Raw genomic sequence first — 27345 nt, forward strand, 5'->3', positions numbered from 1 at the left:
TGAGCTATTTCCAGCAGAAAACATAAAATCTGATTGCCTCAAAAGTTCTGTTTTAGAAAGAAAATTTGTTCTTTTCTGTACTTTTTTTCATGCAATTCCCTTAATGAATATCATCAGTATTACATTTCTTGATATATCTTTATTTGAAGGGCTCAAAATTGTCTTATCTGTGTCTCTTTACTGGGGGAGAAAAATGTTTCTGTCTGGAACCATCCAATAACTACTTGGAAACCTTCCAAAATGAATGTTTATAAATATTTCCTTGATACAAATAGATTTCCTGACACTTCATAATAAAACACCAAGACATAGCCTTAAGTAAATATCTAACATTTGGTAAAACATTTTATATTATCTCTCCAGTGGAGCATGCCTAATAAGTCTTTTGGCATGAAAGGAAATAGTTACAATTAATTATTCCTGTGATGGCTAACCAGCATGCAAGTACCGCACATTTAATCTTTCATCAACAAATTTTATACAGCACTATGAGAGACACAGAGAGATTTATAGGAAGACTGGAAAAAAAAACTTCACTTTAGTAAATTTTCATGGGGGTTAACTCCACATGTAGCAACAGCAAGGAAATTGGAGGTTAAGGAAGGAATTTGTGAGTTTGGCCTCGGTGGAAGTTTTGAATGCTTGAGAGTGACAGGACACGATTTAACAGGGGCTGGCTCACAAGCATTTGTATTCAACCTTCGAACTGAGAATGAGACTTTTACATTTAATTCTCAAAGCAAGGGATCAAAGAGTCCAGCGCAGTAACTTCTCACATAAATCATGCTCCAGTACCTCACTTTGTAAGTAGATATACTGATTTTAATTAATCAATCCATTTATTTCCAGTCATTCTACTGACTAGAAAAAAAAATCCTCCTTTCCAAACTCACTGACTTCCTACTTTAATTAGCTTTTTATTCATAGAAGTAGGAGCACTTTGGGATGTTGAGATTCATGATACCCTTCAGCTACGCACCGTCTTGTCCTTGGCAAAACACAACAGCAAACCAACTCTCCTACAAAACAAGAGCTGGGTGCCAGGTTGTCAATAAATGGCAAGAGAAGAATACAAATATTGTCTTCTACACACTATTTTGGCCAGAGCCTGGATCTCACATCTTCTGCAAGGCCTTGTTGGAAGCCACAGAGTATTCTGACATTGATGTGCTAAAACCATATCCTTAGTTTGCTTAACTACTTTATCAATGTTACTCTGGGGTTTTTCTGGGCAAAGAACAAACTTTTCATTTCCTCTTGAAACAACAAGGCTGCTACCCAAATTCACGGCTGCAGCTATTCACGAGGATGAATTAGTTTTACACAGACTTTTATAAGGATTTCATTTCATCAGAATTATCCCCTGCACCCTCTTAGCAGTAGTAGATACTTTTCAATTGAAATATTGTATCACTTCTCACCATATAAAACCTAAACTCGACAGCAGCATAATTGCAAAATGGTATCTAATATTTCATGTACAACCAACCCAGAGGACAGACATGTAGAATCATATCTATCACTGGCCCATTCCAAACTGTTACTGTTATAATTCAAAAGAAAAAAAAAAAAAAAAAGAAGTTGTACCATCAAAATTAAGACTGACTGTAGAAAAGAGGACTAAGAAAATTGCCATTATGATTCCATATGGAGCACAGCATATGCCAAAGTCTCCTTACATTGAAAGGGATTCAGATACCATTTCCTGCACAAGCTCAGAATTTACAGTGTGGCTAGAGACTCATCAGGGTTAATTAAAGCAAACTCTTTACAATTTTCTGCAATAAGAACATAGGCAAAATAATTAAAGATGCAGTTAGGTATCCTCAATATTCTAAGTTAGAGCAGTAGTTATAAACTTAATACACTGAGCTACTCAGGAGGGAAAGGGGAAGCTGGAGGACAACAGACCTCTTCCATCTTCCATACTGGTGTGGATCTACTGCAGATCTACTTATGAGAAACCTGAACTTTTTTAATAGACTCCAAAAGTTCATCAGAACTTGTAGACCATCAGTAGACCATGTATAAATATCTAAAAAGAAACCAACTCTGTACCATAGAAAAGTGGTCTCATGTAATGGAAACACATTTAAAAAAATAAAATGGTGATGGTGAGAATGAAGAGAGCAGAGAAAATATCAAAACTCTTCAATGATTATAGTGGGTACAGTATACTCCAGCAAATCAGCCTCAACAAAGGTGTGAACTTCTGAGAGATCACTTCAGTTCAAGCAAGGGACATTCACCTTCTTTGTACACTCAACGCCTTGAGGAATTGTTCCTTGAGGGATTTTTGTTTGTTTGCTCTACAGAAAAATCCTAATTGGGAGTGAATGACAAACTCGGGGCATGAGGGATCCCAATGGGTGAATTCTGTACATTTAACTTGTACAATGTGTCTAAACATGCAGCTTGCAGCAATTATTTCATCAGCTCTAGTACAAATTTTTTCTTTTTTTTTTTTTTTTTCTGTGCTAATGAGTTGAGCGGATGTAAATAAAAAGATATTGCCTAGAAATAAAATGTGTCTCATGTTTTTCTCTGAGGGTACCAAGCAGACAAAAAAAAAAAAAAACAAAAAAAAAAAAAAAAAAAGAAAAAAAACAACCAATCTTGCTCAGAAAATTTAGCTTAATTTATGTAATTCCTTCTGGAAAGCTTTCCTATTCCCAGACTTATGCATCTTTGCTATACATTAGAATCCTACTTAAGACTTTTAAGTTACGAAAATTTGTCAGGATGTTTTGATATTGTATTGGTCATTGAGCTTGCATTAATAATTTACAATAAGGATGGTTAGGCATACCTTACACAGCTCTACAATTGTATATAAAAAAAAGAACAACAGTATTAGAATGAAAAGCAAGAGTGGTTTACTGGCAAAAGTGAAAAGATGTCTTTTTGCAGATATCTTCCAGAAGATCATAAACCAGCATAAGACTAAATACTATTATTCAATTGCAAGATGGAAGTGTCATGCATAAATATTTTAAATAATTCCATAATTGTTATGACATTTCAATTTCCATGCACACACCCCATGTTCTCCTCAGAGGAAGTCAGAACATGACAATCAGTTAAATCTACCAAACTGCATGGTCTTATGTACAACAGCATGCCCTGCTATTAGCTCAGTTATTTCACTGACCCAGAAAGTCATATTAGGCACCCTATTTTTTTTTTTAACTGAGATATATGCATATACACATTCTTAGACTTTATCATTCATGTCTGAACTTCAAAAAAGGTTATCTGGCTTTGCAAAGTCTTTTGAAGGCTAACTAGGATTTCACTTACTGAGTAATAGGTGGCACATACTTGCAAAAGTGCATGTGCAAACACTTTGAAAGATAGTCAAGTTTTTACTTCTAGTTTTCCTACTGAAAATCATCCAAGAATTATGGCAATATGTATACTGTGATTTGTACCATCTTGCTAATTCTTCTGTTCAGCCTCATGGCTAGGCAGGAAAGTTTTCAACATGAAAGTTTCAGAAATTGGCAATGTCCAGGAGTTTGAACTAAATGTCATTTCCATCCTCGATGATGCTGTCAGTTTTATGAGCTGTGGCACACACAGACTATACTGTACACTTAGAGCATGCTCAGCAGTGTTATTTTAAAACCATCACAGATGTACAGCCCCACCAGGATCTCACATTACAGAAACCACAGCAACCCTTCCATATAGCTGATCCCTTTGTCCAAGCAGGCAGAGAGAGCATCACCAGGAAAACCAACTGTCCAAATCCATAACATTCTTCCATCTATTAAAGTTCCTAATGTATGCCAGCTCCACACCTTCATTTCAATCTGAAACTTGTAAGATCTTACAAGACTGAGACAATTACTGGATATGCTTTTCATTTCCTGAGTGCACATCCTTAACAAGAGAGAAGCACAGAGGAACACTGCCCCCATCATGGAAGATGGGTCACTTCACTTGGCATAATGTGACTAATTTGCAGAACAGGTCTGGAGAGCTCTGAAGTTCACCACCTTCAGATCAATTTGAACACATGCTTCTTTTTTCAAGCACATCCACAATAAAGCCAGCAAAGAAAGAGAGTGAGTGGGAATCCACTCTTTGTATTTCCAACGAGAATTTGATGTAATCTAGTGCCAAGGGTGACAAATGAATAAAACATGAACTGCTATAATTGAGAAAACATTATGGTAGGATCTTTAGTTAGCATCTTTCACATACATTTTCTTTTTTTAACTCATGTCATCTTTAAAACAAGTTTTTTGTATATACTCAATTGTACATCAAACAATAATATTTCTATCTCCTGGTGAGAAAAATAAAATTGTGCCTCTATACCAAGCAATAATCCATATGAGAAGCATTCTAACCACCTGAAATGACAACTCTGTTATGACAAAGTATCTATTTGATGAGAAGAAATAATTCTTTTTGAGCATTTTCCAGTTTTTCCAACCCAAGCAGACTTTCTGTTATGAACTGGCTTTTTACTTGTGGCCAAAAAATATTAACTGTCTTTGCAAGGTTATGAGGTAATTTTTTATATTACAGTTTTTTGGGGTTTTTTTGCCTTCCACTGCTAGTTATATTGTATATCAGAATGCCCCAGGCATGCCTGCTTACTTTTAAGAACTCATATGAACATGAAGTTTTGAATTTCCTATGGAAACAGCAGGACTGGATAGGTATTTAAAGTTTTTTGTAGGTAGAAGGATAAAATATGCTTCTCCTCATGTCCTTCTTTCAGAGAGAGACACAAATATCCCTTATTGCACCTGAGAGCCAGTGCCAAGTATGAGCATCACTGTTCTATCAAGAGTATCAGTGTCTAAGGAAAAAATCCAAAGATAGCACCTGTAGTTGGAGTCTCTTTTCTTAGAAAGAGTGTGGATTCCAAGATCAGGATATTTGGTTCTGCAGTCCACAGCCACAAATACTATTTTAACCTTGCTGCAAAGCTCTTCCTTTAAGAAGGCAGCAAATTTGGCCAAGAATAACTTCAGTGAGAAGCTGTTTTAGAGTCCTGTTAGCATGTAATACACACAAAGAAAATTTCACCAGAAGCAAAAGAAAAGTCAAACAATTACTCTTGCAAATAATAAAAAAAAAGATTAATGTTCCACTAAATAACTGATTCATAAAGTTGTGACTAATGAATAAACATCTTTGTTTTCTAAGATAAAAGTAATGGGTAATTTTCAAACCCTGAGTATTCTAAGCTATTAATATTTAATTGTGATTTCAGTCTGTTTTTCTTGCCTAGGATTGAAAGAGAAACAAAGCACTAAGGATGTGTGGGCACATTATTCCTAGCACAGAAAAAGTAATAAAAGAAGAAAGATCTATGAATTGGCTCATGCATTAACCATAGAGAATGCTGGCAATGCAAGTAAGCAATGCTCAGTACAAAAAATGGGTGAGACCATGAGTCTGACTTGAGACATCAGACTAAAAGGCTGTGCCACATGCTTTAATCTGTGCTTTCCTGTAGAATGCTAACTACACTGAAAGCAACCTTGGCCAACAAAATATTTCTCTTGTGGTCTTTTGAATGTTGATGATAAAAAAAGAGACTGCCTTCACTGGCCCCATATTTAAAAAGGTGGGATGAGAAGCAGCACAGAGAATTAACTGAATCAAAAGATGGACGATATATCTAAAGCATCATGAATTTCTGTGGCCTGGTTTTGATGCTTTGTTGCTTTAACACAACTTTACATTTTAGCAGGTGGTCAAGCAGCATGGCCCAGCCCAGCACCTCAGAGTTAATGTGGGAGTGCATCCCAGTAAGCTCAGTTTTAAATATACTTGGGGTATAGTTTATTCATTAGAAAATAAACCCTTTCTTCCAAGTGTACAGTAAACCAAAAGCAGCAGTAGTTCATAAACCCATCCTTATAGTCTCACTTCTTGCTCTTTTAAAATGCTATTCTGTCTAGACTCCATCTGTTTTTATTCAGATCATTAGGAAATAATTACTCTTAGGGCCTGAAAAAAATATCTGGACAGGGCCATCATGGGCCAGTCAATTGCTTGGTGGATAAGCTTTCACTTTCCTCCCCAAGACACAGAAATGTAGCATATACAAAATATTTGTGAGTAAAGTCATGACTTCAGTATGTCATGACCTACAGAATATCTGAAAAATCATTTCCTCTGAAGTGGTTATGCCTCATAATGTTGTAAAGGAGCTGGCAGGATAGAAAGAAGCAATCTGGTGGATCAAAGGGATATAAGGAGTACTTGATCACTGGTGCATCAGTGAAATGAAATCAGGTTTCAGCAACACAAGCTACTCTAAATACCTGCACAGTAAGAGCAATGACTCACCAAGACAACTGGCAGGTAAATTTTCGATGTGTCTCTGCAAGCTGCCCTAAACACTCTGCACTGGTAGTTTCCATTTTAAGCACGCCATTGATCTATTTGTTGTTGTTTCTCTTTTAACCAAACTCACTGACATATATTGCTGCCTCTCCTATTTCAAATACTGAAAAGTGAATTGTAAAAACGAAATATTATTTATGCATAAGGAGGTTTTCATTAGGTATCAAATGCTTATAAAGGCCAAATTCTATTAGCAAAACATCAGGGAAATTCTGGAACCAAAACTAAATGCTAAGCATATTTGAACAGTGTTTAAGTGTCCTAATATTTGAAGTCCAAACTGTAATTTTTAAATTATCTTCCATTGCTAGTAAAGATAAGGATGGAAATGTTGAAACCTGAAATAATTGTTGGATTTTACAAGTTGTATGAGAAGAAGCCTTCAAAGAGTAAGCTTCTGGAGTTATTGTCTCTTCGTTTCTCATGTATTTCACTTCCATCACAGGTGCTCAGAACTGTAATTACTAATATTTTCTTTTCCTCAGGTGTATTCAAAATATCAATTTGCTGTGTGGCACCAGAGATAAGAAAATCAAAAATGTCCACTTCTGCATCTAAAGGGAACTACATCAGACACAGGTTAGGTATTTTGCTGACCCATAATGCATCAGCAACACACTGATAATATGTGTGGCAACAGCACGACTATGACCAGCCCCCCTTCTCTGTCCTATGGTTACCCTGGCTGATTCTTAAAAGTGATGGGGGAAAATTAAGAACCCTGTTGCACAGAGACATCCTTGGAAAACACACTCCATTATGTGTCTGGGATAACAGAGATGTAACAAACTTTTCAGCAGTGGGTTCATTTGTATTTGGTCGATGTACCATACAGCACAGTAGCTTTATGCTCTCCCATGGCGTTGCTCCAAACAGGCATGGAATTACAGAGTGTTGACATTAAGAGTCATCAATGATAGGTTCAATTATCTGCAATCCATAATGCCAACATTTACTGGCCACAGGCAGGAACTGGCTGGGATGATCCACCTCTCAGAGAGGGGCAGTGTGCTGGTAGTTGATGCACACACTGGGCAAGCACAGAAACAAAATGTTCTTCAGTAATTTGGATATTGTGGGTGCAACTTAGATTACTTCAAATGATGGCTTTTAGAGAGCCTATAATTATTCACAAAAAAAACAGGGAAAAAAAAGTGCAACAGAGCTACAGGGATCCAAATAAAAAAGGTCACTAAGCCCCTCACAAAAAGTAGCCAAGACATGAAGAAATACAGAGATCTTGTACAAAATGCTTTTGCACTCCTGACTTCTTTGTATAACAATATATAAGCTTCTTTTAACATATTCAATCAAAAAGGTTATCTTTGTGGGCTTTTTTCATCCTGTATGGAAGGATAATTTATAGTTCAAAATGCAAAACTCATTACAATAACTGATTGTATCAGTAAGCTTGATAGTAATTCATTACAGTAATTAATTATTATTTTCAATATATTGTAAGAAATTTATTATACTCATCCTGAAAATAATGGATTTTTTTACAAATTAAAGAAATGCTGTCACTGAAAAATATCGGCTTGTAAATATAACCATTACTTTATCACATTCCTTTTTGCATTTGTGATGAAGTTATTACAAGTTTTTGAAATTGAATCTTTTCCTAAAAATTCTCAACTTCCAGGCAAAAAAGCTAAGTTGCTAGTATTTCTCCAAGGCTTGAATATTCAGCAATTCAGCAAAACTGAAACACATACTGCATATTAGTATTTAGTTCATAATTTGATTAGGGAGACAGCAGTTCCTTTTTTTAATGGAAAGATACTATCAAGTACTTCCATGCCCATGCTCTTATTTTAAACAAATGAATTAATGGATTTATGGAGAGTTGGACCAAAAATCATGAAATTATTCCTAGGGATTAATTAATTGCATCACAAATAACAGAAGGCAAAATTTCCCAGCTGTGTTCTTATGAAGAACTAAACCACAACATTCAGAAGTGATGTTTATTTGAGTCTCAAACACATCAGGTGTTTCCAGACACATAGCTCCACTTGTGGAGGGAAAAAAACAATGACCATGAAGTCAAAGAAATGGTAGTGCTCCTAATCCCCCCAGTAGATGCAGTGAGGGCAGCAGCATCCCCTGAAACCAATTTATGCCAGGAGACACAAGCACAGGCTCTGTTTCCATCTCTGAGAGCACTGTGTGGGGAGCAGAAACCAGCTCATGTGCCTCTCCTGGAATCAGGCAGGCCATCAGCTCACCTCCCTGGTCTTTCCTCTCTCTTGACTGCCCCTCAGGACTGACTTCAGCAAATGTTAACTTCTGTTTCCTTGTGCTACCTCTGAGAAACCTGGTACTAGCATTCTCCAATCAATGTAAACATTTAAGAGGTCTCTACTTTTTTACAAAAATATTGCAGCATCTTTCTTTTGTTTGATAAGGTACTACAGTTTAAATTAACTTAAAAGACAGCTGAAAAGTTTTTTGTTCATTATAATGCAGTATCTCATCTCCGTATTTTGTATTTTGTTTTTGTAGTCAAAAATTTTTCATCTCTTAACACCACCACCATCTATAGTAAATTTGCTGGAATATAATGAAAAGCTTCTTCCAAAAGACCACAACATTCTGAAAGTTAGAGAGTACAAAATTATCATTGCTTTATAATTGTACAGGGCTGGACTGACTCCTCCGTGAGTCAGACACAATCCTGCGCATGCACAAAGACACAGCCTCAAAGGGAACCAGCTGAGCTCTGGGCCCTGACTATGCCATTTTCTCCTCCTGTATTGCTCCTTCATGTTCAGGCAGTGTCTGGCACAGTGCATGTTCAGGTGCCCCTTACCTTGACTTAACACTTTAATGCTCAGTTGAACAAGTTGAGTTGTATTACTTCTGCACATGAGCTCACTTAGCTACTGGCTCCCACGGTACCTTATCCCTCATCCTCCTCGTGTGCTTTGCTTTATTCACCAGATGCAATCAAATGATGAGGCTACAGCCTGTCTGGGAATAACTTTCTCCTCAAATTCTAGTCTCTAAGATGACAAATTTTCATAATGGGGTTAGGAAAACCATGAAACAAAGGAAACAATATTAGGGATGCTTCATAGACACACACAGAGTCTACATATGAAGCTGCAGAACTGCATCCTACAGCACAGCAGGTGCAGGGCACACAGCTATTCATTTGTCTCTCTCTTCTATGGATAGACTAACTGGATTAATACTGAGGGGTAAGGAATGTCCTGAACTCTTCAGGCTTAAAAACTCAGCAGAGATGCTTAATCCTTCACAGGAATTCTTCTGTGAAAGGAGAGAAGCACAAATCATGTTATCCTGATCAGCCTAGAACAAAACATCCTTTTCCAACTAAGAGTACTTGCTGCATTCGCCAGCTGAGCACTGATAAAAGCTACAAAAAAAAAAAAAAAAAAGGAAATTAAAATCCATATTTAACCCCCAGCTGTACAAACTAAAATTTGTTGGTGGTGAAAAATATATGAAACTTCAGGTGCCATTTACTTTTTTTGCCACCCTACAGCTCAATCAAAAACAAATTAGGTACTCTTATGCTAATAAATACACAGTATTAAGTACTTCTGTTCCTGGAAGAGCTACCTTCACCTACAGTGAAACAGGTCACACTTTTTAAGAACTACCTGAATAACACACAGGAATTTACTGTAATAGACTACTGGTGACAGTACATCCTGGATGTCACTTAATGTCACTTACCATCCTACTGTGGTACCTATACCAAAAGTCACTTAACAGGCAAACCTAGCACCAGATGATTAGTATTCAAAAAAATCTTCCCAGAGACATATCATCTATAATTCTAGAAGTTCATAATCCTGACTAAGCCCATCATCAAAAGTATCTTCTCTGAGAGCCAATGCCTCAGGAATAGTTTCCTGTGTGTAAGACAGTATGTGCCTAATTTGTTGACCCTTTTAATAAATCACTGGAGTAAGTATTTCCCACATATTCTTATTTTCTTTTCTCCTAGAAGAATCTCAATTATATATAGTAAAACACAATTATAAAGTAATTATTTGCTTCTTGTCTCCATACTGAATGAAACATATTATTTTCTTGTCTCTGTCCTCCTTACACACCATTTTACTGCACCCTCTTGCTCCTACATCTTCTACTACATAATCTACTATTAAGTATCAGTTAGTGTTCCACTCCCACAAATACATGGATACACATCTAAAACTCATAGCTGTTGGTTTTGATTTGAAACTTGCTATATCTGTGGAGCCCTTCATGGACTTATAAAATGTTGTTGAATATGATGCCACCTATGACAAGGTACCTTGATTCAAACAGTGAATAAATGTTACTTCTCTTCTGAAGTTTCCCTTCAAAAACTAATATTAAATAACAGTCTAATTTTAATGCTCACACTGCTATTTAAAAGGGCAAGCTCCCCTGAAGGATCATCTTTCTGTTTTCCAGCATTAAAATCAATAGTGCCAGCAATCTCCACTGCTTTGCAGATGATGAACACAGCAGTTTATCAAGTAAGTTCATTACAGGATCCAATGATTGGCATTGACTTTGAAGCCTTTGAGCACTTAGGCAATGATATCTGAATATAACTTAATGACTGTATTATATCTGAACCCACAATTTTCGTGTATTAAAGCTTATATAGCACATATAATGATGTTCCACAGACACTGAGGTTTTCTAAATATAAAAGAGAGCTGTTTCTTAGGAGGCAGCTTTAAAAAAACAATAAAATATGCCTCTTCAACATTTTTCCCTCCTTTTATCCTAAATTCTTCTCATATTGTAGCTCTTAGAAGAAAGAATGCAAACAATATCTTTTTAAGTAAGGAAATTATTCAAGGATCACCTGAGAGATACAACCTCATTTATGCTTCGCTCAAAAGGAATGCTGTGAGCAACTTGGTTACTTATTATAAATAAATGGAACCTAAACCATTATGGATTTAACACAGCAGTATAGCCTAGATATTTGAAGGTTTTGCATAGAACTTGAACCTTCAGGAGTATCTGGTTTAAACCATAAATAAATAAAATAAAATTAAAAACAGCAAACCAGAGCAAATGGAAGAACATAGATGAATGGTCAAAGCAACACTGTGTTTATGAGGTCTGCTATATTTGAATAAATATGCATGTTTTTTTCAGGGAGTAGGTGAAAAACAGTGCATACCTGAAATTTAGGATAAGACCTGAAAGAAGAAGATAAGTGGAAGCTGGGAGTTGACTCAGCAGACAAACTATTTCTGATTTTGCTAGATTTGCCTTATGCTTAGACATACAAAAATGACTTAACAAAGGAAGCAAAGTGTTTAGTAGTTGTTCTTTGGTACAAAAATATGAATACTCAGGTAATATGCAGCCTGCAACAGTTGGAATTAACCAGATGACTTGAAATCAGTAAGCAAATAGTTAATGCTGGTCTCAATGAGCCAAACTAGATATGCACACAGGAATTAACACCCATCCAGACAAGTCCAAACAGAAGTAGCTGAGTATAAATAATTGCTTAAGGTTTTGATATTTGCCTGGTGTCTCAATCACAGAAAGCAGTCCTCCAAGCAATGCTCTGTTCTCTAATAATAATAGTGGTAACAAAGGTACAGATAGGGCTAAAGGGGTTAAAATTATACATTTCAAAAATATTTATGTAGTGCAATTTAGAGTGCAATAAAGGAATCCATTAATTTTTATATATTTTATCATTCTGCATTCTTTACTTTTCATTGCTACATGCAACAGAAAGCTTGTCTTGAAATAAGTCACAGCAAGGAGCAGAATTTTCGTGAGACTATGATGTCTCTGGCTTGAAAGTTATGATGGATTACCAAGAAAACTAAAAACACTGAGTCCTCAGGTCAATTATTTAAGCTTTACTGACAAACAGAAATTTTTCTTCCATCAAAGGCTTAAATCGACTTAATGGAATTACTTTAATTGGAACACTCAGTGTAATATTTCATTTTATTTGATGTGACACCACTACTGCTAACACAAAAATTGTTTGTGGGCTTTTATCTCAGACAGATCTGCACCAAGGGTATGAAAGATGGTCTTTCATATTTTTTTCTGCCTTTTCATCCCATTAAAAAAACTACAGGGTAATGTATGCTTAATGGCATCTGATTATATAGAGTGATTTATAAGGGAGTAGGAAACTTCCAAAATTATTTCTGATATCAACAGATTTTCCAGAGAAATCATAAAAATAGTCACACTTTTTGGCCTGACCTAGGGCTGGGCACAACCTAGTAACATTGATTGAAGATGTCAAGCCTCAAATATAATTATATCTGTTACATTATTTAAAATGTATTACTCTTCATACTTCAACCAAATTATTTACAACCCTACTTTGTATAGGATTTGGTGAAGCTCTTCAACTAAATCAGGACAAGAACACCTGTATCTCTCCTTCAATTTAGCAATTCACTGATCTGGGTAGAGAACAGTCCTTCCCCAGTGCTGTCATTACACAAAATACATATTAATAGCAATCCTATACATCAAAATTTAGTTAAAATCGTAAGCTATCCCAAATTATAAGAAGATAACAACATCTAATCAAACTGCCTATTATGAGATTCTGGTCTTCAGAAGGAAGGTAACTTCAAACCTATGAAATATGTACTTATAAATGTCAAGCATTTCAAAATTACTCCCAGAAATGCAAACAACCAAGGAAAAAATTTAACTGGCAAACAAAAACCAAAAATAAACAAACCCCCAAAACTTAAAATGCTGGTAGAGCCAAAATCATGAATGTCAATGGAACAAATACTAAAATCACTGACATCAGTGGATCAGCATTCCACTGTCGAGGTAAAGCAACAAAGACAAGCTTTTAAATTTTCTCATTGAGAAATTTACAGTTTATAATAAAATTTACAATGAACAGACAAAATTCAAATAAAAATTAAAATCTCCAAGGCTACTTGACAAAAAAAAAAAAAAGTGGAAAATTTAACCTAAGTCTGAAGAAAGCTCTCAATGTTTGCTTGAAGCACAAAAAAGCATTTAATACTTTTGACGTCAGGATGTCAAGGTGAAACCAGGATGCAAAATTTGGTAATGTGAATCACCATGAAGCCTTTGCAAAGTATGTATTGGAAATAGGATTGTAACAACTCTGTCTAGTTTTACAGATTTGCATTCTTACCACTGATTTCAAGCAGGCGTGTAAAATTTCATGAACCATTTTGTATTTTACTTTAGAGGTCTGATTGTGAAGTATTCTGTTTACCTGAGAGGACCTGCACTGTTTCCTTGGCAGTGGCTGATTCTAGGGGAGCCAAAGGCCATTCTGCACCACAAACTTGTACTAAAGCTGTACTGTCCTCAAGGAAATCATTTAAGGAATCAGTTCCTCTGCTGCCACTGATGCTCCTCCACCAAGCATTAATAAAACAGAGTAAGAAAAACACAGGGTACCTGTAGAGGGATTCCACATAAACAATGAGAAGGATTTACAAAAATCATGGTTTAGATAATACTCAGTTAATATTATTTAGACTAAGGAAGGACAGGGCTTGACATGTCACCGAGTCATGACTCCTTTCATGCCTTCCCAAAGGCTTGTAGATTTTTTTTGCAACACAAGACTTGGCCACCTTAATCTGGATTGGGCTAAAAACCCCTTTGTAGATTCATTTGGCATTTCATTTCAAATCAGCACAGGAAAGTGCAACAGCTTCCCTTTGAAGCTGAAACTAGCACTAGACCTCATACCTGTTAAGAGCCACATTCTGATGGTGAGGGTCAGCACATGCAGCTCCCTTAGCAGGATCAGAATGTTAATTGCTATATGCTCCAATTATTTGCTTCCAGCTACTTTAAATACATCATCCATCAAAGATAAATTACAGTATTTAAATTGCCTCCTGCCTGTTGTTTTTCAAAGGGAAAAAAATTCCAAATCAGTCTTCAAACAGCTACTAAATAAGCAGTATGAATAATTACTTCATATTTGTCCTGCTTTATTTTCCACCTAATTCAGAAGCAAGGCAACTGGTTAAAGAGTACACCTGAAAAACTGTAACAATATAGCACCTCATCCTGTAATTATTTTGTTAAGGTTTTTTTAGGGAATGTTTGTTCCATGTCATTATAAATACAGGAAAAACCATCTTCCTGCAGTGGTTGCTTTTGTACTTAACAGCTCAGTGTAAAAGTAAATGCTGGATCTGGAGTGATGCATCCTGTGCTTACGGCCATGTAACACACGTTTGGCACACAGAAGTACTCAGACTCAGTAATTTTCCTTCAAATTAATTTGCAGACAAATTAATACTGCAGGGTATTTTCCACATTATTGTTTTATTCTGTATGACTTATTGTACAAATTACATTTAAATTTTAGAACTGAAGTAGAAGTGAACTGTAAAATGTCCAGATGTGACTCCTGTTTTAGTCTGTGGCTGCATTTGACAGTTCATTTAAAAATATTTGAAGTATTTATGTTACCATAAACATAATATTTAATAAATAATAAAAGATATTGTCTTTGAATCCAAAGTCAGATTCTACTTCACAAAGATGAGTAGAGAAATAGTTTTTCAAATCTTGAGACCCATGATCATATTTGACCTGGATAGCTAAATGAAATTATTGCATCTTCAAAGCTCTCAGTAAAGCAACAGCTCCGTTCCTCCTAACAGAACATTTGGATCTGCAGCTTGCTGGCAAGTTTCACAGCTGGATGTGATACTGTCCAAAGTTTTCTAAGTGTTTCATAAATTAATAAAACTCCTTCACTCCATCACATGAAACCCACCTAAATGCCCTGATCCCTTTGCTGTGTGGTTAGTGCTGAGGCAAGAGGACACAAAACCAGCCATGGAGTGGAAACATGTCCAGCCCTGCTCCACAAACAGAGAAACATTTTTTCCTACATAGGAACAGACTCACTTTCTCCTACTCACACCCCTGAAGTTAAGCATGTACAACCAACTCTCTGGCTGAAAGGCACATTTGGGAAAAGAAAATCTTGTATGTAGAAGGTGAGAAGTGGGACACACAGCCCTCCAGGTGAACATCCCACCTCCCACGTCCCAGTGTCTGACTCTCTTAGGATGCCTGAGGTCAAGCCAAGGGGTGCCACTAGAAGAAAATAAACATATGATTGCTATTGTCAGCCAGTTAGGACACCTACATCATTAACTCCTGCCACATGAGACAAAAGAAGACAAAAAATAGAAAGGGGGAGGTTTATGCACTGTCTTTTATGTTATGCCAAAGAACAGCCATACTGCTCCTAACCTACAGTAGCAGTTGCTTTGTTTTAATTAACACAGCTTAGAGAAGTGACTCTGAGCTTGTTCATAAGGTTAGATAAAAATTTTCAACTTACAAACAATCACTGTTTCTGAAAGACAGAACTGCAGGGGTTTACAGCTAGGTGACAGCAGGCCAGCTTTACCATCTTTTGTATGGTCCTAATAAATGTAATTCTTTTGACTTTCCCAGCCAAGGAAAGTGAACAGACCAACAGAAATCTTTAGCTGAATCCAGTATACGCTCACATGCCATTGCCCGAGAAAAGGTTCACATAGTCAATGAAGCTAAAATAACAACTTGGACTGCAAGTAAAACTAAGTTACAGTCATAAACTGGTAGGCAAGATCATCAGCCATGTGCAGACACCACCACACATGCCATAGTTGAGGGCTACAAAACAAGGTGAGGTGACAGGAGGTCTCCATGCAAGCTAAAAATTAAAGGGAAAGAAAAAAAAAATAAAAAGGCCTGTTTGGCCTCAGCCTCTGTGTTCTTCATGGGAGGACTCCTTAACCTTTTTAAATGAATATTAGAAACAGCTTATATTATACTGATTATAATTCATTCAGGTGAGTAGGCAAAGCTGACAGTATCAGATACACTGCCCATGGCCAAGATAGCCAAAACCCAAATAAATTCAAACCTCAGAAGCTTTTTCCAAGCCCCAGTGACAAAAATGACAACACACTGATCATGTCCATCGAAGTTTTATCTACAAAAACAGTAACTCAGAGTGGAAATTTAGACAGAAACTGCAAGCAAGTGAGGATTACAAAACAGTAGCTCATGACAAGTACAGACCAAGCTGATCCCACAGCAGTAAGTTCTCTTTTCTCAACCTCCACAGAGTTTTATTTCTTTTTGAAAAAAACCACTATGAATAAATAGAATAATGAGGCTTTTCACATCAGGAACTATTTTTGATGTTACAGGAGAAAAAATACCTGGTTGAGCAAGACCTGGTTGTGTGGAAAGGACAGCTCAAGAAGCAAGCAGGGACACACAACACTGGAAGAGAAGGGATTGTTCTGTACATAAATCCACAACTATTGCAGGCTTATCCACCCTCAGTCTTCCTGGGAGAAATACACAAGGACATGAATTTGTGCTTCTGGACTGTTTCTGTGTCTGTCTAGTGAATCACACCTTTGTACCACTGCCTATGCTTGTCTCCCAAACACCTCTGCTTGCGTGCATGATGGCATTTTGCTTGTTTGGAGTCATGCTTCAGTTCACTTAAGTGCCTGATCCCCAGATTTCAATGCCTGAGCCTACACATAACAACTAAATATAAGCAGCCCAGGGGCAATGGTGCTAATCTGATGAGTAAAATAGTAAATGCTAGCATGAGGCCAACTTTAGGCATATACTCACTATCCTAACAAAAAATGGTCTCTGTTAGCTCTTCTTACAGTTTTTACCTGTAGAAACATTCAATACTGCATCCTCTTGCTAGAGAGGGGAAAGAGGGAAACTTTCACAATAGAAGTCATGGAGCATTTCTACTTCCTGGTTTGCTAGTCCAGGTCTAGAGTCATTCCCAGAGAGCTGGCAGGAAACTGTGGCAGAAGTATGACAGACTCCACAAGAAAAACGGAACAAGTCTTTCCACTTGGGAATTACCAGTGGGATTCTTCAGCTATACTGTTAGTACAGAGGATAAGTTTTCACTACCAAAACATGTAATTTTAAAATAAGTAATAAACCCCACCATATATCTTTATGGTAGAGTTCATTTTTACTATGTTCATTTTTACATCTCTTTTTTTTTTTTTTGGTATTCTAAAACCCCAAAGATCAGATACACAGGGAAATGTCAACAACATTACTTACCTTTTAAAAAAAGTTCTGAAAGAAACAAAGTTCATCTAATCTGCTATTTTAACAACCAAACAGAGGCAATTATTAGCATTGTGAAGATAAGGGATCTAAAAATTATTGTTACTTTACAGAAAAGCTTAACGAGGTTTTCTATACTGCTTTTATTGTATTTTCTTATAACAAATGCTTGAAATAGCTTCCAGAAAACATTCAGCAGATATTTATTTCCCAACAATAGATGACTCTAACAAAGCATATAAAAGCCTCTCATTCTTTCCCTGTGTGTTTGAACTTCAGCAGTATGACCAAATGACAATAATGAATTGACTTTTCAATAAAAGTAAAGCAGGAGATACTTTGCAGATGTTAGAAATGAATGGATGAAAAGGAAAAAAAGTCTTCTTAGAAAAATAACTGGACGAGGAATAAATTGAGCTGATATTAAAAAGTATTATATATAATGCTGCTCAAAACTGATTGATGCCAAATATTTATTTTTTAGCAATCCATACCACATTCACTGTATTTATAGTTCTTATGGATGAACTTGATAAATACCCATAGATAATTCAAGCATTAGCAATGGCTTAAAAACACTGAAAACAAGTAATTCTAATTAGTGGTATATGAAGCATAGAAAATCTATGGTGTTTATAGGAAAACAACAGAGTAGTTCTTTTGTGCAGCTTCTCTCTGGAAAGGTACAGACTGTCTCTTGCCTGTGAGGGAGAGAACAGCAAAGGGGGCATTCACATACATGCTTGTATGACACAGAGAAATGGTAAATATTTTTACTCCAACATTTAACTCTTTTCAACCATCTGAAGAAAAATGTATGTCATTTTGCTTTTTCCACTCTGATAAAATGCAATAGAGTTTGCAATAATAATACTTGCAAAATCTCAGAAGGGAAATCTGGGACAAAAAGTGATGCCATCCTGATTAAAGGCAGTGTTTTTTTAATCTATTAAATAGATTTAAATACAATACAGAAAACTGTTAAATGGTTCAACAGCTGTATCAGAAGAGTAAGAAAATGCCATAGTTCATTATTCAGCCTACATATATATCTTTAGCAATGCCAAACAAAACGTATTCTTGCTATCTCTGGTCACATATGCAACAACAGCAGTGTGGCAGGAAGTGTAGTTCCATGGAATTTCTCCACTGCATTTAATGGATGCTAATGGGAATGTCTTGGAAACTTTTGAACACTGACTTGCCTATTAAGCCTTTCAGTAATTTAAGAAATCATCTTTAGCACTCCCAAATTTCATTAATTCTCTGAATACAGAACTGCTGACTAAAACAATGAATACAACAGTTTTTCACTTAAGTACGTGAGAGAAAAGCACTATTCCTAATAATGATTAACCAAAAAGCAAATGCAGTCTCCATAACTGTAAATGCTGAATGCCACCCAAGGTAACTAAAATACAAGTGTCAAGGCTGCAAATCATCATAAAATGATTTTGTAACTCCTCATATCTTGGAATCATTTCTTTTCATGACTGCACATATAAATGAGAAAAATATGGGTAAGTATGTTCCTTAGTTTAAATTCTGCCTGAGACTGCTTTGCTCAAGTCTGCTCCAACATCAATAAGAATACTGGTATCTCAAGCCATGAAGTCTCTGACACTCAAAGGTTCTGAGAAAGAGTCTTTTAGCCTCAGGTTTCATATTTTCTGAGCAGAAATGTGCACTCTTTTTCACATTCATTCTATCAAATCCTTTCTCTACCAGTTTCTTTCATTGGAAGCCTTATTTTGAATGTCTATGTTTCTATTTCTTCCACTCTATTGTTCTCATTAATGACCTAAAGCAAGTAATTTTTCTTCATTTTCCTGATGCTTTTCTTATATAAACATCTGGTAACTATGTGATCAACAGAATATTTATAAAAAACAAACAGTTAAACTGATAGTAGGACAAGTTTTTCACAGCAAATTTATCAATAGGCAATCTGAAAGTATGTATCACTATTATTATAACAGAGTAGATGGTCACTGGAGAAAGATGCTTTTTTTGTGTGAAAAAGTCCAGGAACAGCAGTAATAGTACAGTGGGCAAAGGGGAAGCACTGAATGAGGGAAGTAACTCCACTGACAAAGGCTAAGTTAACACATGGCTACACTGACAAGTCATTACAATTCAAATATAGCTCTAAAAAAAGAATAAAAAAATCACTGTCAGATTTTAGATAACTGACTAATCAGAAACAGGATTACTTTGAGATGTAATTTATTCAGAATAAATGAAACTCTGAGTTTACTCCTGAAGGAGATCTATGAGAGATTCAATTTCATTACTCAAAATTGAGTTAGGTGAATAAGGGACTCTTCAGTTTGATGCCTGAATTAAAGTGATCAAATCAATCAGAAATATTTTGTTAGGCCTAAAATTAAATATTACTTTAATTGAAAAATTATTTACTGTGTTAACCTTATTTTTAGAATTAAAAAAAAAATATCATCACTTGGAAAAGTCAATCTCATTTGGAAAACCTGAAGGCAATCATTAGCCACTTAAAAAGATAAATTACCAGGTTTAGTAGCTAAAGTTTCTTAGATTAACTGCACATGAATTGGAAAACAGAAAATAAACTTGAAAGAAAGATGCAGCTTCAGAGACTGTGCATTTTCCCCCTTCTTTCCATCAACAGAAGTGCTTCCCAAATTACAGACTCAGAAGCCTTGGCTAGAAGGGGTTTCTAGAGGTTTTCCTTCACTGCCTTCTGTTTGTGACAGACACAAATTCCAGCATTAGAGATATGGAATTGTCAACTCCCTGTTCATGGAAATGTTTAATGAATTTCTGTGGAAAATATAGAGCTCAGTCTTTTTAGGAAAGGAGTTATTAATAATTTTAATTACGTATTTTTTTTCTGAGATGCTATATGGAAAGAGATGCTACAGACTTTCTTCCATTTTGTATTGACCACAGACATAGTCACCACAGAAATTACTTATAAAAATGAAAAAAAAAAACCCAACAACGTAAGAGTGTCAACTACATTTGCTGGAAGCTGCCATTTCTGCTTATTTTCATGGGAAAAAAGAGTTCACAAACCCCTAAAATATTAAAGGGTTTCATGCAGAAGTTACTTCAAAATAAGTCTTTACTAATAAAATTTTACCTATTTTATGGAGGTTTTGAAGATAAAATTTTCAGATACATTCAATTACAGGAACTTGAGGCAGTTCAAGAAGCCCAGAAAATGTTTTTCTTTTTAAATCTCACAGTGGTTCAAAATTTACTTAGCAAGAGCTTCCTTAATTTCAATGGATTACCTCAATTTTCATCTTTTAACTTTCAAAATAAGTGCAAAACAATGTATCTCATTTTTAAACACTATAAATGGTAGTGAAAGCAAGGACAACAAACAGAAAAAAGCAATTCTTCAAGCTCATGGCTTCCGTACTCTACTTTCTCTTGACTGAGGTGTAACCAAGTCTAAGAATTCAGAGCAGGATAGGAAGATGTAATTATGCCTGAATTTAGTGAATCTCGCCCTGATAGACTATTTCTTCCAAATATGAAAGATTAAGTTTTTGAAGGGCTACTGTACTTAAACCAGATGCAGAATCTAGTTTTTAATCAAACTATGGCCACAGCCTTTTTTCCATGCTCAGTGATCAGTCAGCCCAGATGGTCAATGCCACAGTAAGACAGCAACAATACATTTGTTTTCTTCTTCCATATTCAGATTAAGTCTGCAAATCAAACTGGCTTTTAACGCACCACTGTACACAGAAGTCCAATAAATACTACTCACCCTCACCAAGCACAAATCGATAAATAACAAAATTATCCTTTTCAATCATGCGATGAAGAAACAAAGGCAAATAAAACCCACATGTTAAGCTGTCACATATAAACTTGTCACCCTGTTCTTTTAAATGTTTTAAAGTTCTTTTAAAAGTTTTCTATGCCTTCTGATGTTTACATATCTCTACTGGAGTTTCTCATGCACTGTCACGTAAATAATGATTGTTTCGCATTCTTCTTTGTGTGAGGAGAGAATTGATGGAATGTTCGTTTGACCAGTGTGGTTGGAGAGGTGGCAATTTCTTCCTACAATCCACTGTCACTTTTGAAATTCTCTATATTGTGAGGTCAGAAATAACACTTCCTTTATTCCCTCTTTTGCATCTTGAGTGAATGCGCGAGTTATTTTGCAGTGCAACAGAAACTTTTTATTCCTATTTCATATCTAAGTTCTATGGTTTTTATTAGTGGGTTCCAAATTTGCTAAACGAAATCTCCACTCTCCAATGTTTTAAAATAATCACTTTAAAAAATTTTCATTGTGCTAATGTTGTTTCCATGGAAACAGGAATGAAAGCAGAAGCTGCTGTTAAAAGAATTAGAATTCTCTCCCACAAATGAAAGACTTAAAAATAATAATAATATATTTATAAAATAACTTTCAGAATATAGATTTCCTCATTTTGCAAAAGCAGAGCATGATCTTACATTCACTGGTATTAATAGGGCTATAACTTTTGGTTACATTACAATAAGCTTAAATCGCTAAGAACATATTACTGAGATAAAAAACCTGATCAAAAGATTATTCAGTTAAATAGATAATTTTCAGATGAAGTTTTAGATTTAATTTAGCAGGTGACTGTCAGATGAGGCCTTTTTTGGAAATAGTACAATGAAGAATTATGAGCCAAACATTTAAACCAATATATACTAAGGATTATTACTATTTACATAATTTATTTCGAATATTGTTGTTTAATTTTCTTGAAAGTGAATGAAAACCTGACTGTAAGGTTTTCATAATTAGCCAGATACATTTCTGTGCTAAAGCCAAAGAGTAATGGAATATATACCTGAGCTTAATATTCTATAGCGTTTTTTCTAAGTCAGATGTTTAGTGTGGAAAGCTCACATCTGTTCTATGATTAGAAGGTGGGTTTTGCATCCTTCTGTGAGGATAAAACTTCCTCCTAAAGCTCAAAATACACTGATCTACTTTCCTCTGCTTACAATTTTTATCCATAGAAGAGAATTCTGATAGAAAAACCTTTATTATCATGGTATGACTCTACAAACTTGGAGGTATTTTTAATAAGCTTTTATAAAACATTGCTTTAACCAAGATAATATTGATCAGCTCTACACGAAAATAACTGCCAGTGCTTTTTCCCAAGAGACACTGTTTTCCCTAGTATGCAAGCCTATTCATCATGAATTTCATTAAAACTCTGAAATAAAACATTTCAAATTTTTTCATTCACAACTTACTCATTTACCACAATCACCTTGGATTTTTCTCTTTATCAGAAAACAACTCCATTGAAAAAGGCTTCTTCCTCTGCAATAAATCATGAATCAACAAAGTAGTTAACTTCTCAGCATTTTTTTATTTCCTTGTTTTCTCCTTCTGATTGACCGAAGAAGTTGTCTAGTGCTTTGAAATAACTTGACAGTGGACAAGGACAACTGTCTACATTAGGAACTTAACTCTTCTGCTTTCAGTTCTACGTATTTTCTGCTGTCATTAAAATCACCACAATTTAAAACTCTGATGTATTCATATTTGTCCTACTCAATTAAACTTCATGAAAGTGCAACATTAAAGTACCATTTATAAACCAACTAAGAATCCCTTAATTTTGATGTTAGGTTAGTTTATTTTTAATTTTTTATTGCATGAAATTCCAAGCCTAGAAGATTAGTTTAGCTGCAGTCAGTTCTGGCGCTTTTCCTCTCATTAGATGGTATGAAATTCTTTGGATAATACGGCTATTTCAAGCACCTTTTTTTTCAAGCATTTTTTTCTGTCTGTAAAGTTGATTGTCAGGTACCACATAACTGTATTGATTTTTGATGCCTTCCTACTCTGTTTCAAGAACATCTATTATAGCAAGGTTCTTTCTATGCTATTTCTTCCAACTGACTTCTTCTAAATAGTGCTAATCAAAGCAGGTAAGCATTTTTCATTTCCCAAATTACATGTAAATGATAATATATATTTTTAAAAAGTTCTACCACCGTCACATTCAATTTGGAATGTTTGGAATAAAGTCTTTACAAAAAGGACCACAGATATAAAAATATTAAAGCTTTCTCATCTGGTGCAAGATCCACATTGCTTTAACACTTGATGTAAACCTATAATCCTGACTCTAACATATACTTTTGCAGGACAAGAGTGTGGTTTGAAGGAAATCTTGCAACAAACATATGTGTTTTCAGAATTGTGGGTTTTACTCTACTCCATCTATTTCATTGGTGTATTTGTGCTTCCACTCCATGTGATGAACAAGCAACAGGAGAAAACATGAGAGCTTTTTTTCTCCCTAAGGCAATTGTAGTGCAATTCTGCCAAAAAATCTGCAGCTACATTTTGTTTTGATACTACATTTTATTTAGTCATAACTGTACTTTGCAAATCTGTGTTTTGCCTTTAGGTCAGCAGTACTCCAATAAGTATGTCTATCAGTATGTCTGTCTCCAATGTCTGCTCTGTCAGACAGCTATCATTAGACTTTTGAAGCCATCTATATTGACCTTGGACTCCCCTTTCAGTTTACCCTCTGTCCCTACATCTTATTTTGGTGCTAATTACAGATGCTCTCATATTTTTTTTAGTTTGAATTGTACCTTCCTTTTTTCCCCACTCCTGGCTTTATGGTAAAATAGAAACTAAGTTGCAATCTATTCAAATGCAGAAGACAAGTTTTTATCTTGTGGAGACTTAACTCCCATATTGTAATTCATTTGCTATCGTTATACTCAGTGTCTCAGAGTTTATAGCCAGAGTGTTCAAATGTCCTATGAGTAGAAATTTATTTTAAAAAAAAGCTTATAAACAACAACTCAGTCTCAACCACTCACTGCTTTTCCACATTTCACCTCTGGACTCTGAGCTCCAAGAGCAAATGTCATAACACAGCATTGGCACAGATGCCACTCAATGTCCACAACAGCTTTGGATGCCCAGAGGGGGATTCCCAGTGACTTCCAACTCCACCACTGAGCACCCCCTGATCACTCTGGAGATGAAGCAGCCGCAAGTGCCCTGTAGTCTAAAACAGCTCTCATGAACTGAGATCAGATTACTCTTGCCTCTTCCACTGTAGTAGAGTCACTGTAGGATCACTGGTGACAGCACCTGGAAGAACACATTCCTGCTACCTTTCAGCTTCAGTGTAATAGGACACGACACTCATTCAGTAGCATTGCTGCTCTGGATTCCCACACATCTTCATTTCCCATTTTGGCACATGAACAGTAACATCCAATGCTTTGCAAGTACCAGAAAAGTTATTCCCAATGACTGGAAGACAAGCTCAGGATGTTCAAGCTCTAATTTTAGCTTCCTGTTAGAACTTTACCACATCATATTCATAGTTCCATATAATCTTTGCCTACCAGAAGACACAAAAGAAGGAAACAGCTGGTTGAAACAATTCACTTGGATATGAAGAGTTCCCTTATTTACAGGGTGTTTTTTGTTTCTTTTTGCTTCACAGTTAAGTCATTGACACATTCTATATAGGCTGCTTTAAACTTACTTCTCACATCTCACCATTTCAGCAGTGTTAGTTTTATTTTATCAAGAAAGAGTGGAAATTCTGATCACTTCTTCCAACCTACCCACCCACATACTTAACCCAACCATCATCCATTCCTCCATGTATTTCAGAGCTCTGCACCTTAATTTTGTTACACATCTGTCTTTGCCAGATAAAACATGGTCTGTGCTTTCCACACCTTCCCTTACATTCAAATACCTCACACTTCATTCTGTGATACTTCATCATTCACCTCAAACAGGGGCTTCATACAAGGAAGGAAGTGGACATGCTGATTATTTGTAACTAAGCATGTTAAAGCATGTTCCCAAGTCTTCACTGAGGTTGATAATCATATAAATCAACAGCAGGACTAATTTAAATGAGACTAAGCCAGACAGAAATTCAAATTTTCATTTTAGGAGACTGTTAAGTGACATACATATTGGATGAAAAATAACTTCAGCATTATTTTTCTGAAGGACAAAGTGACAATATTTATTCTTTCCACCATATCTTAAATAACTGTAATAGGAGCCAAATTACGCTTCAGGAAGAGTGCTACATTTTGGTATTTTTTCTTTCCCTTATATACTCAGTTGGATAGGAACATCATAGATAATTGCACAAAAGAAAGAACAGTCATATACAGATCATATTTTTTGTTACTTTTGCAAGACCCACACTCATAGACAAATGCTGTATGTTTTCCTAGGAATACACAAGAGAAGCACCAGTGAATTTACGCAAGCAACATGTTTCAAGACTGCCAACAATGAAGCATCAGTCAAACTGCACTGTACTTATGAATAAGCCTGTAATGTTATATTATAATGAATCTGTTTCACATTCAGCGGTGTGATGCAATGCACAGTAATTATAATAATGCAGTGCATGGCTGTAGCTCATTATATGCATATGGAAGACACCAATGTCTTTAGGATGGAAATTAACTCAAGGTAGGAGGAGAAAACAGAAATAAGGAACATAAGAAAGTCCTCATCTCAAAGTCTGATGGTATTCTGAGGATCTACATATTCAATATGCACACTCACACGCGAACACTGTTAATGCAGCAGAGATCATCTGGAATTATAATGCAAGCCTTTATCTTCTTATTTTTTTCTTTTTAAAAAAATGTATAGCACATTTTGTTTGTGATTTCTTGGGGTTTTGGTGAATGACAGGGGAATTTATTTTAATTTAAAAGAAAGATTATTTATCATCAATAATTCCAATGGATTTCAGAAAAAAAAAAAAATGAAATCTCTTTCTAAAAGTTCCTTTTTCTCCCCAACTCAGCAGACGGACTTGTTCTTCAAATTAATTAGAAGGGAAGTCCTATAAGGAATACAACTGGCCTCAGTAATGTCTGCCTTATATCACATGTTTGACTTTCCATTTCCTTGTTTTTTGAGGTCCAGATTATTTTTTTTTTATCTGCGCAATGGAGATATTTATTTGAAGAATAGTAAAAAGACATTCTTTAGTTTTAACAATACTACTCATTACAAAGTTGTACACATGATCTGGTAACATTATTCTTATTCCCCTCCAGACTTTGAGTCATTATGGTATTTTCTTCCCTGCTTGCAAGTCTATAGTGCACAGCACAGCCCCATTTCATGATGTGTTGAACAAAACACAACGAAGAAATAAAGAAGGGGTCAATAGAAGCTGTTAGCTACAAACACATTACAGGCAATATACAACACCAGCGGTTGAATATTGACCTCAGGGCATTAACTCTAGATTGGCATGCCATGCTACAGCACATGAACACATAGTCATCTTTACAACACAGAGGGGAATTTAAGAGACTCACATAATTGCCTGCGAGAAGGTACAGGAGCACTTCCCAATGCTGTGCCCTGTAAATAAAACACATTTTTTTGGAGCAAAGGATGTCAGATTAACAGCAGCAGCAAATGAAAAAAATGACAGGACATGAAGAAAATGAAGGCAGTGAATAGAAATAGAGACTGTTTATAGAGAGGAGTTTATTATTACTGAAGAACTGCAGTTCCTATTTTCAGATAAACATAAATTATACTGGAGAATGTTCTTTGAGTAATCCACCCATAAGTGAACACAACGAACCAAAAAGAGAGAAAAGGGAGAGAAAGAAAGAAGACAGGAAAAAAGTATCAGCATAAAACAGGCATGCTTACACTTGTCAAAAATTAAATTTGATGGAAAGGACAATGTACAGAGTACATATTATTATGAATTCCTTTACAATAATAAGAAGGTTCAATGACATCAATGTCTTAGCTGATACTGTCACTGCTTGAAGGTACATTTCAAACAGGTAGGAAGTAGAGTGTGAGCAGTACTGTTTGGCTCC

At 35.7% G+C, this 27345-nt stretch overlaps 1 protein-coding gene across 7 annotated transcripts in view; it reads right to left on the bottom strand.

Annotated features, from left to right (window-relative positions):
* The window catches only part of CCSER1 (coiled-coil serine rich protein 1), a 627741-nt gene that overhangs the window by 91010 nt on the left and 509386 nt on the right, over positions 1-27345 (bottom strand). Inside the window, exon 10 of one of the 7 annotated variants that reach the window (XM_068187579.1) lies at positions 26824-26869. The exons of the other annotated variants lie outside the window; for them this stretch is intronic. Coding sequence (XP_068043680.1) covers positions 26824-26869 — 46 coding nt within the window. The remainder of the gene's footprint in view (positions 1-26823; positions 26870-27345) is intronic. 7 annotated transcript variants of the gene reach the window in all.

This window comes from Anomalospiza imberbis, chromosome 4 (genome assembly GCF_031753505.1).
Source record: "Anomalospiza imberbis isolate Cuckoo-Finch-1a 21T00152 chromosome 4, ASM3175350v1, whole genome shotgun sequence".
Lineage (NCBI taxonomy): Eukaryota > Metazoa > Chordata > Aves > Passeriformes > Viduidae > Anomalospiza > Anomalospiza imberbis.